The 14798-nt window shown below is 40.8% G+C and overlaps 1 protein-coding gene across 5 annotated transcripts in view; it reads right to left on the bottom strand.

Annotated features, from left to right (window-relative positions):
* Positions 1 to 14798, bottom strand: part of ASTN2 (astrotactin 2) — a 911658-nt gene that overhangs the window by 311753 nt on the left and 585107 nt on the right. For all 5 annotated transcript variants that reach the window (XM_059071227.2, XM_067040875.1, XM_067040874.1 and 2 more), the window contains one exon: positions 3321 to 3509. In XM_059071227.2, the coding sequence (XP_058927210.1) occupies positions 3321 to 3509 (189 nt within the window). The remainder of the gene's footprint in view (positions 1 to 3320; positions 3510 to 14798) is intronic.

Below are 14798 nucleotides of genomic sequence, written 5' to 3'. Positions count from 1 at the left end.
TATTACAGTTACTGGTACCTGATTAAACACCCCTTTTTAAAGATGAGGCAATAGGACTCTGCTTGTCACGGATGGGGCCAGGATTTGGAGCTGGGTCTATCTGGAGATTTTTTTTTTCCTGTCCCTCCCACTCCCCTCGTTTATCAATATATCTGGGCTTCTGCATGCTCCTTCCTGGACAGGAAAATGCCTTTATAGCTCTTATCTCTCCCAAGAGGCACTGTTCTTTGCCATCACTTCAAACGCCAGTTCATAAGCCTCATCCTTTATGAAGCACTTTGTTATTCCTTCTAATTCCTTTCAAAAGTCTTCGTATGGGAACGCTGAAAACCACTGGCATCATTTGGAACATTTCTTTGCAAATTAAGTGTTCACATATTTGTTTTCTAATTGAGTGTGTGTCTTCTTGCAAACTTGTAAATTCCTTTCTTGAAGGCCAGGGACAATTAATGTTTTCCTTTGGATTCCATGCAGCATTAGTCTATCCATCATGGTACTCAACACAGGGTTTCATAGACTATTAAAACTATAGAAAATCAGGACTGTAGAATATCAGAATTAAAAGTAGCTCATCCAGATTGCCCTTAAAATTCTCCGAGAGTTTTTTTTAACGAAGTAGCATCGGCCTTGGCTTGAGCATCTGGGAGTTGGAGGACTCGACTCTGCCATTAAATTGCTATGTGGCCGCCAGTACTTCTACCACCCTTGAATCCTCCCTCAACCTTACCCTTTGCCTGCAACTGTTCCCTGGCCCTTGCCCATTATACCTTTCAGATATCTCCCCACATCCCCCTTCTCAACTGTGTTCCCATCATCCTGGTTGAAGCCACTAACATTCTCAAGTAGCTTCCACAACAGACACCTAATTGACCCCATTCCACTGTCTTCCTTTCCACCCTCGTTGCAATCTACTTCCGCACAGCTAGCATGAAGTCAAAAACTACAATGCAATCATGACATATTCCCCTCTTTTAACCATTTAAGAGTTCTCCTCTTTGCTATTAGAATAAAGACTTTGCCTGCAAGACCCCCATCATCGGTCACTGCTTACCCCTCTGGCTTCACATCCCATATTTACTCAGCTTCAAACACACCACATTCTTCCGCTCCTGAAACCAACCAAGTTCTTTTCCTTCTTAGAATATCTGTCTCTGCTTGAAACCTTTTACAACGCTAGCTCCAACTCATCTTCCAGGTATTAGCTAAATAACACTTCCTCTGCAAGGTAGACTGTGAGCCTTACTGTTTTCTAATCCAATAGATGAACTCTCACTCCGCCACGCACACACTGTACTCCAACTCAATTAGATCCCACTGTTAACCGATTACGTGGAACACTGCATCTTTACTTCATAATTCCTGCCACAAATTAAGTACTTAAGATTACACACACACACACACACACACACACACACACACACACACTATATCGAAGCACCACAGGGTCTGCAGCATGGTACCTGGGACATAGCAGGTGCTCAAAGAGCATGTGGTAAGTACATAGATGAAGAGTTTTATGGAATTCACATTTTCATTCTAGTTCTATAAACTGGGAAGTGATAAGGTATGTTGGATTAGAAGATAAGAGCAGGGCTTTGGAGTCAGCCAGGTATACATCTGAATCCTCACTAACCCTCTCACTAGATGGTGACTTTGAGAAAGTCAGTTTACCTCTTTGGTCTTGACTTTTCAACTGTAAAATGGAGGCCATGGTATCTCAAAGGGTTTCTTTTTGTTTGTTTGTTTTTGCGGTACGCGGGCTTCTCACTGTTGTGGCCTCTCCCGTTGCGGAGCACAGGCTCTGGACGTGCAGGCTCAGTGGCCATGGCTCACGGGCCCAGTCTCTCCGCGGCACGCGGGATCTTCCCGGACCGGGGCGCGAACCCGCGTCCCCTGCATCGGCAGGCGGACTCCCAACCACTGCGCCACCAGGGAAGCCCTCAAAGGGTTTTAATTGCGAAGCTAAAATGGTACTACCCTGGCTCTTTTACTTCCCATAAGGGGGATTTGGGAAAGTCACTTAACACTGCCACTTATCATCTGTATAAAGGGGAGGACAACAGCCTCTGCTTCACGGGGCCATTGTGAGGGTGACATTAAATTAAGGAATGGAAAGTGCTTCGAATGCCCACAGCATGTGCTAAATTAGTGTTAGTGGTTATTATTATTTTTAAAACGCTTACCAAAGAGCTTGACATATAGAGTATTTCCTGATGAATAGTAGCCACTCCTGCTACAATCACAATTATTATTATTATTTTTACAATTATTATTAATTAGATGACAGGATGAGGACGAGGATGATTATAACAGTGAGGTTTCTTACCAGTTCTGACTTTTGTTGACGTGACCTAATATGGTAGGGAGAACCCTTCTTTTTGATAATATCCTACTACATTTTTATGCAAAACTGTCTGAAAAAGTATAGTTTTTTTTTTTTAAGATAATCATTTCTTATACACGGAACAGTTCTTCTCATGCTACCATCTTATGGCTTTCAGATTTTGAGGCATGAATAAATCCCACCTAAGGCCTTTCTTCTCCAGATAGAACAGCCCCAGTTTCTTCAACTCTCCCAAGAAGACGTTCACAAGTACACTGCATGTCAAATCTTCGTAAAATTTGGCCAACCCAGTCCCTGTTCTGTGTATTCTTATGGGAGAGTAGTCTTAATCTTTTAATTTCACATGTACCTCTGTATTTATTAACAGGGAAAGAGGTCTTTGACATACTGATGAGCAAAAAAAGCAATTCCTAAACAGCTTTACTGAGAGTTGGCCTGTTCGTGTGTGTGGTGTGTGTGTGGTGTGTGTGTGTGTGTGTGTGTGTGTGTGTGTGTGTACACTGATATACAGATAGAGAGGGAAAGAGAGAGAGAGGTGTTTTAAGGATGTTCAAGAAAATGTTAATCCTGGCTATTTCTGGGTGATGGGAATTTTATTTTCTCGTTCATTAAATGTCTTTATTTTTGAACTGCCTGAATAGCCTACATAAGATACTTATTTTTAATAGACGGAAAGATTAATCACATTAGAAATTCCATTAACTGTACTTACAGGATGATCTAAGATTGAATTGCAAATATGTGGATAGAGTTAGAAAATGGGAAGGTGGGATAAATAAAGGCTAGGTCAGTGGAAAAGGAACTTCAGGGAATGGACTTGGCTGACTGCTGATACTTCATGCATAGGCATCAGTGATCTGGGGGAGATGCTGACCAGTGTAATAGACCTCTATCCCACGGTGCCCATGGCTTCCTCCCCGCTCCCAGACTTCGGGTCAGTGACTTAACAAGTGAAGTGCAGGTGTCTGTCCCATACCTAAAGGTCATCTGGAAGACTTGGCCTTGGTTCACATGCTGGGTCCGGTTGTTGTAACCATGTAGCATCTCTCCAAAGAGGGTGTTGTTGAACTTGGAATCGGGTTTGAGGCACTTGGGGCCCTCGCAGACATCTGAGAGCATTAGGCAGGATTTTCCATCAGGAGCCAGCTTGAACTCCTCCACACAGCTGCACGATAAAACAGGGCCAAGAGTTAGCTCACATGCTGAATGCCCCCATCGGGGGTGACCTAAAACCAAGGCCTCCTTTGCCTGCAAAACAGGTCAGAATTTAGGAATGGATACAGCTATTCTGGCTGGAAATCTATCTAGGGCACAGATGTCTAGAGAGAAGCACATTCATCCTGCAAATTGGTAAATTCAAGGAAAGTCATTTGTGACATTTTGGAGGAGTTGAGGGGGAAGTCAGAGAGCACATCCATACACAAAGCACATTTAAAAACTGTTTTCCATGAATACACAAACTTTAAAAAGGATGACAGGCCAATTCACAGGGAATTATCAACTAGATTCTCAAACCAGAACCTATTCCCAGTGTATCTGCTGGTCAAGGTTGAAGATTGTAGCAAAAACAAGGTTTTTATTGCCCTTGCAGCTCAGAGGTGATCCTTCCAGGACCATGGACAGCACGGGGGAGGGGGGCGGGCAGCAGCCACAGCTTCTGTTCAATTAGCAATGTTAGCAGCCTCTGTTGGTCTCTACCTAATCCTGACAGCAGAAGGGCCCTTGACACGCCTTTGAAACTGGGATGGGCTTCACTATGGCCCAAACAGGCATCTGAATGGGGTGTGGAAAAAATATTTGCAATTTGGGATGTTTACAGTGGGAAAGAAATCTCTTAGAGAGGCATGGGGGGGGGGGAGAGAAAGCAGAGGTCCTAGCCTATGAAAAATCAATTCAGAAACTGAGATTCTGTGACTGTCTATCTCTTCATGGTCCTTTGCTAGGCACTGAGGGTAGGGTGCACATAGTAAATAAGACACACAAGAGAAGAGGCTGTACAATTGAAGACAGCTGTAAAATGTCATCTTTGTTCCTTGTGATATATGTGAACCAGGCAAGTCATTTTACCTCTTTGGTCTCCAGTTTCCTCATCTGTAAAAAGGGGGAGACACTACTATCCTACATTAATCCACTGGGCTGCTACGAGGTTCCATGATACACTGACTGCATAAACAGTCAGAAATTGCAGTGTACTTAACAAAATAAATATAGAGAGGTTGTAATGGTGGCAATGGTGGTATTTACTTATTGAGCATATGCTACTGACTAGGCACTTTGTATGTTTATTTTCTAACTACGAAAAAGGTAGTATTACCATTCCTGCTTTACAGACAGCAACAGGAGGAGCCACAAAATAAAGCGTGTCACACCACGAGTAAGTGGCAAAGCTGGCGTTCACAAGCAGGTCTGTCTAGCAACAAAGGTACCTTTTCCCTCACTTGTCTTTTCCAAATCCAGTTGTTCTTATTTGCATGATATGACCCTGGTTACTCTATGATAATCGGAGTCAGGAGAAAGCAGTCAGTCTCTCATCGGCCTTTCTTCCATGGGATGAAGTGGAGATCTATTGAATCCGACTGCAAAAAGGCTCATGTGGGATAAGGGAGAGGCTCTGTGACACGGTGTGGGAAGAAAGTGTACCCAGGATGCAGGAACCACTAGCTGATGCTAGAGACATAGAACCCAACAGAAGGCAGGAGGTAGGCAGGCAGAGCTCAAAACATGACCCAAGATCACTCCTATTGAGAACTCAGGAACACCTTATGTCTGAAGCAAGCTGTCACTCTGTCCTTGTTTTCCTCTAACTCCCAGTGTATTGCACAGAGGCACCGATTGTCTTTCCAATGATTACATGCTCCCGCCCAAAGTCCAGAGGAAAGTTCTTGGAAGGAGGGCTATCCTGGTACCTTGGTCAAGTCTATCCTGTCTTCTTTTTGCATCTATTACATACATGCAACTCTCCCTTCATAAAGTTGCAGTACAGATAATGTGAGTTATATAAATGTGCAGAGTATATGGTAAGTTCTCAATAAAGTAGAGTTCCATCCATTTATTCCAAAAGGTTCCTAGCAAATACAAGAAATGATATACTGGGTAGATCTCACCCTCTTCTCTATCTCCCTCCCCCCACCTGCCTCTCTCTCTCTCTCTCTCTCTCTCTCACACACACACACACACACACACACACACGTGCACCTATGAATTAATACGTTGTTGTAAAAGATTAGATATTATCCAAGTCTATAGAGTAAAACACAGAAGTTCTTCATTTCTCACTCCACTCCACACATACACTTACTTCCTGTTCCAGTGGCCATCATTGTTAATAATTATGTATTCTTGTAGGGTTTTTTTCAATGCATTTAGAGATCTACTATATACATATTACACTTTTTATAATATAGAATATATTATTTTAATTTTTATATCACATATATTTTAAAATTATAATTTTCATAATAAACTCATAAACAGAATTACCCTATACATTGCTGTGAGATATGCATTTGTACCTAATATAATTTATTGGAGATCTTTTCAAATCAGTATACACATAGACCGATCTTTTTAATGACTGTTTGGCATTGCGCAGTATAAATGTACCATAATGATTTTACTTAATCTTTTTTTTTTTTTTTTTTTTTTTTTTTTTTTTTTTTTTTTTGCGGTACGCGGGCCTCTCACTGTTGTGGCCTCTCCCGTTGCGGAGCACAAGCTCCAGACGCGCAGGCTCAGCGGCCACGGCTCACGGGCCCAGCCGCTCCGCGGCACGCGGGATCTTCCCGGACCGGGGCACGAACCCGTATCCCCTGCATCGGCAGGCGGACTCTCAATCACTGCGACACCAGGGAAGCCCTACTTAATCTTCATTGATGGGCATTTTGGTTGTTTATAGCTGTTTGTTATTACAAATGGTGCCATAGTGAAGAATTTTGTACATATATCACTATTCATGTGTGTGTTTCTATAAAACAGATTTTTTTTTACCATCTTTAGTGGAGCATAATTGCTTTACAATGGTGTGTTAGTTTCTGCTGTATAACAAAGTGAATCAGCTATATGTATACATACATCCCCATATCTCCTCCATCTTGCATCTCCCTCCCACCCTCCCTATCCCACCCCTCTAGGTGGACATAAAGCACTGAGCTGATCTCCCTGTGCTATGCAGCTGCTTCCCACTAGCTATCTATTTTACGTTTGGTAGTGTATATATGTCCATGCCACTCTCTCACTTCGTCCCAGCTTACCCTTCCCCCTCCCTGTGTCCTCAAGTCCATTCTCTATGTCTGCGTCTTTATTCCTGCCCTGCCCCTAGGTTCTTCAGAACCTTTATTTTTTTAGATTCCATATATATGTTAGCATACAGTATTTGTTTTTCTCTTTCTGACTTACTTCACTCTGTATGACAGTCTCTAGGTCCATCCACCTCACTGCAAATAACTCAATTTCCTTTCCTTTTATGGCTGAATAATATTCCATTGTATATACGTGCCACATCTTCTTTATCCATTCATCTGTTGATGGACACTTAGGTTGCTTCCATGTCCTGGCTATTGTAAATAGAGCTGCAATGAACATTGTGGTGCATGACTCTTTTTGAATTATGGTTTTCTCAGGGTATATGCCCAGTAGTGGGATTGCTGGGTCATATAGTAGTTCTATTTTTAGTTTTTTAAGGAACCTCCATACTGTTCTCCATAGTGGCTGTATCAATTTACATTCCCACCAACGGTGCAAGAGGGTTCCCTTTTCTCCACACCCTCTCCAGCATTTATTGCTTGTAGATGTTTTGATGATGGCCATTCTGACCGGTGTGAGGTGATACCTCACCGGAGTTTTGATTTGCATTTCTCGAATGATTAGTGATGTTGAGCATTCTTTCATGTGTTTGTTGGCATTCTTTGGAGAAATGTCTATTTAGGTCTTCTGCCCATTTTTGGATTGGGTTGTTTGTTTTTTTGCTATTGAGCTGCATGAGCTGCTTGTACATTTTGGAGATTAATCCTTTGTCAGTTGCTTCGTTTGCAAATATTTTCTCCCATTCTGGGGGTTGTCTTTATGTCTTGTTTATGGTTTCCTTTGCTATGCAAAAGCTTTTAAGTTTCATTAGGTCCCATTTATTTACTTTTGTTTTTATTTTCATTTCTCTAGGAGGTGGGTCAAAAAGGATCTTGTGATTTATGTCATGGAGTGTTCTGCCTATGCTTTCCTCTAAGAGTTTGATAGTGTCTGGCCTTACATTTAGGTCTTTAATCCATTTTGAGTTTATTTTTTATAAAACAGATTCTTAAAACAGGGATTTCTAGATCAATGTTTTATGAATTTTTAAATTTTGATAGATCTACTAAATGGCTAACTGTAGAGGCACTGCCAATTTACAATCCTATCACTGATGAATGAGAGAACTCATTTCTCCATATCTGCCATGTTCATTATCGCCAATCTGGGATGGCAAAAATTAATCATTTTTGTTTGGATTTGCATTTCCCTGATTAGTGGTGAGGTTCACCATCTTTTCATGCCGTGGTCATTTGTATTTCTCATTCATTCTCCATTCATGTCTTGTGAGACTTGTCTTTTTCCTTATTGGTTTGTATTGGTTTTGCATATTTTCTCAGTAGTTATCTTTCACCTTCCAAATTTTCTCCCAGTCTGTACTTGCATTTTAATATTGCTTTTGATGTCTTATAACCTCTTTATCCTGGTCCTTTATTGCTTTTGAATTTTGTGTGATGCTTAGGAAGCCACAAAGAGGCCAAAAAGAACCAATCTTTCTTCATATTCTTCTAGTATTTATATAGTTTTCTCATCTTTGGTTATTTAATCTGTGTGGCATTTATTTTTGTGCATGGTGGGAGTGGTTATTTTAACTTAATTATTTTTAAAACGGGTAGATGATTATCTGAAGGAGCCATCCCTTCCCTAAGTGGTTTGAAATGCCTTTTTGTCATGTATTAAATCCTTATGTGTACCACATATACACAGTTGGAAATTTTATTTAATTATCTGTTTATTCCTGCAATAATTCTGCACAATTTTCGTTGATAGAGTTTTATGGCATGTTTTGAATGTAGCAAGGTAAGTCTTCTCCCTGTCAAGAACACTAATTTCCTATTTCAAAATTTCCTCACTGTTGTTACTCATTTTTCCCTTCAGATGAAGTTTAGAGTTGGCTTGTCAAATTTCATGTAAAACTTTAGTGGAATTTGGGGTTGTCTAAATTGAATTTGTAGACTAAATGGGGGAAAGTTGTGATTTTTTTTTCCTTTAAGGCATATGCATTGAGAGTCAACTCTGTGCTGAGCACTGTTGACAACGGTGGCAGAGATGACGTCTTATATAAGTTCACCACACTGGATCCTCTTTGTGGACACCCTGTAGACTATGCATCTAAGCTGCCCTTGTGGTTGGGTTTAAGGGACCATGTGAAGGGATTATGAGAGATGGAATCTGTGTTGCTGTGATATAAGTCATTGCAGATCCAGCCCTTACAAACATGTTGCATGATTCTCAAGCCCTCTCTTCCCTTGCTATGGCAAGCTTGGAGATCACGTGTTCCAGATCCATACTGCAGGATGGAAGAATGCTGCCTCAATTACCACGGACCTGTGTGTGAACCAGAAATCAACTTTTGTGTGCAATCTCCTGGTTTGGGAGGCTTCATCTGTTACAGCAACACAGCCTATCTTATCCTGGCTGATTGATACAGCATCTTTACAGTTGGGAGTCTTCTAATTCAGAAACATAGTTTGCATCTCCATTTAGCAAGTGTTCTTTTAAAACCTTCACTGAAGTTTTAGACTTTCGGTCATAAAAATCTTACACATATCTGGTAGGGGTTTATTCATAGGTATTTATGCAATGCACTATGGTAGAGGTTACAAGCAGGTGTTTTGGATCCAGCCCACAATAGTCCAAAGCCAGATTCCACCATTTTTTGCTGTGTGTCCCTGGACAAAATGCTTAACCTCTCTGTACTTCCTTTGCTTATCTGTGAAGAAGTTCCCACTGCACAGAACCACTGGGAGGATTAAATGAGTTGTGTCTGAAATACAGCGTGCACAAGGATATAGTAGAGTGATAGCTCCTATTATTACAGTACTTTCCACTTGAGGAACATGATCAGTTTTCATGTGTTTTCCCTTACATTTTCTAGTTAGTTATTGCTGATTTTGAGGAAAGTTATTCTTGATTTTTGAAAGTTGATTTTTCATCCTACCACAGAAGGAGCCCATCAGTTCTAATACATCAACCAGACTTTTCTGGATGCATGAGTATATATTTGCCCAGTTTGGGTATTCAGATGGAGCTAGAATTCTGGGATAAATTAGAAAACTGTCCTTTATTTTCTTTCTCTGGATCGGTTTACATAAGATAAGAGGTTATCCATTCCTTGATGATTTGGTAAGACCTGCATATAAAATCACCCGGGCTTGATTTCTTCTTTACAATTGTAGACATTTAGCTCTCTTATCATTTTATTTCATTTAGCTATTTAGATTTTCTACAGCATCATGACTCAAACTTGGTAATTTATATTTTCTAAGGAAATAATGCATTTTATCAAGACTTTTAAATTTATTGGCACAAATCTGCACACAGTATTCTCATTAAATTTGTTTTATCTTCTGTGCTTCTACGGTTATTCCCCTAGCTTATTACTAGTTTGTTTGTGTTCTCTCTCTCTCCTTCGAAGAAGCTTTTGCATTGTGTTGGCAAGGCTCCTTTTTTTTTCTGTTTCATTTATTTCAGCTTTTACTTGTATTAATTCCTTCCTGCTGCTTTCTTTGAGTTTGTTTTATAACCCTTTTCCTGGCTTCTGGAGTTGAATGCTTCATTTGTTTATTTTCGGTCTTTCTTTCTTCCTAGTAAATGCTGGGGAGCTTCTGACTACTGCTTTGCCTCTATTCCATGAGTTTTTTTTTTTTTTTTTTTTTTTTTTTTTTTTGCGGTACGCGGGCCTCTCACTGTTGTGGCCTCTCCCGTTGCGGAGCACAGGCTCCGGACGCGCAGGCTCCGCGGCACGTGGGATCTTCCCGGACCGGGGCACGAACCCGCGTCCCCTGCATCGGCAGGCGGATTCTCAACCACTGCGCCACCAGGGAAGCCCTATTCCATGAGTTTGATATGCAGCTTTCCAGCTCCTGCTCATTGCTAAAGAGGTGATCATTTAAGTTTGATTTTTTTATTTACCCAACTGTTATTTAGAAGGTTGCTTTTTGTAATTCCCCAATATATAGATTCCTATGCTAGATAGATTGCTGTTAACATCTAATATTATCACATTCTAGTCTGAGAATGTAGCTTGTATGATTTCTACTTTGGTGAATTTATTGAGATTCCAGGCTCCCTTACCTAAAGGAGACAACAAAATGTCAAGTTCAGATTCTGGATCTAATTAAAGCTGTGGTCCAACAGAGGCTGGACCACTTCCCAGCTGTGTGACCCTGCTCAAGTCTGTTAACTACCCTAGACCTCAGTGTCATCATCTATTAAATGGGGATAATAAGAATCCTTATCACAGAGCTGATGTGAGAATTAGAGATAACTTACATAAAGGATAAAATAGCATCTATGATGTGGTGGCCAATTAATGCATCAGCTACTGTGATGATGAAGATTAATGTTACTGTGATTACGCTAGTATTACCTATGTTTGCTGCTTAATCTATTAGCCAATTCACACTTCCCAGAGAATGTACATTTACTTCCAGTGGTTCTCAGATCTTAGTTGCTGGCCTCTTTCTAGATCCAGATTTCTTAAAGCCAACAGAGTTACCCTCTCCTGATTTTTTTTTGCTTCAAACTACATAATTGGGAAATTATCTGTGCCATTCATTGGAAATACATTGTACATATAAACATACATTATACATATATTTTAAATATATAACTTTATATATTTATACATGTGCAATTATTACATATAAGGTGAATACACACATTATAAATGCACATATATACATGCATATGCATACATGTGTATATATATGTGTGTGCATATATATGTATGTACATACACACATGTATACACAAAGCTCAGTTCTGCATTCGCGATTCCACAGTCTAGTGAAAAATTTTTTTTTCTATATATTTTTCTCCTTATTGCAATCTGTAGTGGATGGAATAATGGTTCCCCCCAAACATCCACCTCCTAATCCCCAGAACCCATGAAATGTTACCTTACATGGTAAAAGGAACTTTGCGGACGTGATTAAATTAAGAATTTTGAGATGGGACAATTATTCTGGATTACCTGGGTGGACTCAATGTAATCCAAAGGGTCCTTATAGGAGCATATGAGGTAGAGAAGAGTGTCAGGGTTAGAGAAGGAGATACAACTTGGAAGCAGAGGAAAGAGACAGACAGACAAACAGACACAGAGACTATGTCTCCAGCCTTGAGGTTCTGCCCATGCCTAGATTTTAGAACTTCTGCCCTCCAGAACCATAAAATAATAAATCTGTATTGTTTTAAGGTACGAAGTTTGTGGTAATGCATTGCGGAAGCACGAGGAAACTAATATACAACCTTCACAGGGAGTTGTTGCTCCCATTTTCAGATGAGAAAACTGAAGTTTAGAGAAGTGAAGTAACTTGTCCATGGAAATATACCTTGGCAATAGTGGTGCTAGGAATTAAACCTGGAGTTCTATTTCAAGAAGTGTGTATATGAATGTGTGTTTATGTGTGTGTATGACTTTAGCCATATTACAACTGTAGGTGCATGGTGATTTTCTTTTGCCGGGGGGGGGTGAGAAAAGAGTGTGGCTCAGCAGGAGAGGAAGGAAGGGAAAAGGCCGGGTTCGCTTAGTAAGACCCTTAGAGATGTAAGGTCGGGGGGAGTGTGTGTGTGTGTGTGTGTGTGTGTGTGTGTGTGTGTGTGAGAGAGAGAGAGAGAGAGAGAGAGAGAGAGAGAGAGAGAGAACTCATAAATACAAATGATCCTTTGAGTTTTAAAACGTGAGCAACTCTTTCTCCCAAGCCACCTCAGGGCACAGGATTATTTATGCAAAGGTCTATTTAGTTGTTGGTTTCTATTTTTTTTTTTTAATCTTATTTTTGTACCATGAGACATAATTATACAGCTCCTTTAGAACATTCTGTCGTCTGGGAGATTTTCTTACAGAAATTCTAAAGAGTGTAGGCTCACAGGAAACCAGCCAAGATCTGCATGAAACTATATTTATATATATGCCAAAATGAAAAACATAAAATAAAATAAGTACAGGGATACAAACTGGGCATTTTAGCTGAAGGCAGTGAAAGTGTTACCCTGAACACACCCATCACATTACAGAGAATACTAGAATTGGATGGAGCTTCAGAGCCTGTACCACAAAATCTTATACATGTTTGGCCAAGAGCATGTTTTATTTAATCCTTACAGCAATGTCATGAGATGGGTACTTTCATTCTGACACTGCCGCCAAGGACCCTGAGGCTTGGCATTTTAAATCCCTTGACCAAGATCACACGAGCACTTTGGAAAAGCCAGGACCTGGACTTGGATCTTCTTCCTCCAAATCTAGGGCTCATTCCACTTTAGCACAAATGACTGCTTCCAATCTGCTTGTTTTCCAAAAAAAGGAAACTGGGGCCTAAGAGAAATGGCATTTATACAAATTCTCAAGGCAGGGTATTTATTTATTTATTCACGTATTTACCTGCACATTCATTCATTCATTCCTCAATGGCTATGGAATCAATAAATAACGAAATGCATAGACTAGAAACTTTTTTTTTAAGTGGGGAAGGGAATCAAATCCCAGAAAAAAAAAAAAAAAAGAATAGAGCAAAGTTAAGGGTAAGAAGAGCTCAAGAAACTGCATACCACATGGACTTGGACAAATGTTAGGGATGAATCTTAGCATCCTACGACCAAGGCAAGAGAGAAGCCGGCGTTTTCTCAGCTTTGCTGACCCTGGCACCTGTAGGAAATCCCACTCTGGGGTCATCAGGACCAGGACCCTCTGTGACCTGGCAGTGAAGGCCTTTCGGCCACATGGACCGACTAGTGTCTCTCCTGAAGCTTCTCAGGACTGTCCCAGCATTGACCAACGTGAAGATTAGGAAAACTCTTGTCAGAGTGGCCTTCATCTGCAGGTTTCACTCAAGGGAAACATTTAGACTTTCTAGAAAAGCCTTTTTTTTTTTTTTTTTTTTTTGCGGTACGCGGGCCTCTCACTGTTGTGGCCTCTCCCGTTGCGGAGCACAGGCTCCGGACGCACAGGCTCAGCGGCCATGGCTCACGGGCCCAGCCGCTCTGCGGCATGTGGGATCCTCCCGGACCGGGGCACGAACCCGTGTCCCCCGCATCGGCAGGCGGACTCTCAACCACTGCGCCACCAGGGAAGCCCCAAGAAAAAACAATTTTTAATTAAACTCTATCAAACCATCGATAGTAAAATATAATTTCAAAAATGTTAAAATGTGGAAAATCTGGGCACTTTAGAACCAACAAAATATGATATGTTTTACCACTGCAGGACTTAGAGCTTTTTTTTATCCTCAGGTGCCTTGTGAACCTTCAAGAGACAGTTCTAGAGTGCAGACTTTTCCATGTGGGCTTGACCACTGGAACTTCCCTTTTTTTTGTCTTTGAGCATCTCATGGAACTAATGTTTTACAGGACCCACGTATGAAAACACCTATCTGAATGAATGGCTGGACTTTGTGTGCTTCCATCAGTTGTCTGTGAATAGGTCTCGCACCTGAGCTCTTGCAAATGTTTCAAACAGCTGAGAATGCAAGGTTGTACTTTTGTGACAAGAATCTGGCAAGTGCACATTCTATGTCCACTCTGAGTGGTAAAGCCCCATCTTTCCATCAGCAGTCAGAGTTCAGAGCTCAGGCCTAGCCTAAAATTTGAAACTACAACAAAACAAGTGCATGAGTGAATATCCCCCATACCTCTACAACTAGTTACTGAAAGTGAACCTTAAAATCTCTGTCTGCATCCTCTAGGTCAGTGTTTTCCATTATTTGAGCCAACTTCAGCTTTGCCAATGAAAATAAGAGGCTTCCAGTTGACAATGGCTATTAAACACATGTATTTATCTCCTCTCCCTCTTAAAATCCCATAAAAATGACATTAAACAGATAGCCTAGCAAGGACTATTGAGGCTGGATGTGCTCTTTGAGTCCATATTTTTACATACATTTTCACTGCATTTTAAAGTAAATTATATTTAAGTATATTCAATATATCCAGATGAGAATAGAGTAGCCTGGGACATCTCCTATCCCAATTTCACCTCCTCACTGGCTGTGAGACCCTTCTGGGCCTCAGTTTTCTCCTCTAAATGATGTGAGAAAACTGTTGATGGCATTGTTCACTAATTCTTATATAGGTATATATAGGAAACATCTCTCTTAGCAAATTATGTCAGGAAAAGGAGTATATCCTCTGGAAAACAAAACAAAGCAGAGCAAAAACCCCCCAAACTGCA

This window comes from Kogia breviceps, chromosome 8 (assembly GCF_026419965.1).
Source record: "Kogia breviceps isolate mKogBre1 chromosome 8, mKogBre1 haplotype 1, whole genome shotgun sequence".
In the NCBI taxonomy this organism is placed as follows: Eukaryota; Metazoa; Chordata; class Mammalia; order Artiodactyla; family Physeteridae; genus Kogia; species Kogia breviceps.
This window is presented reverse-complemented; position numbering and strand designations above follow the sequence as displayed.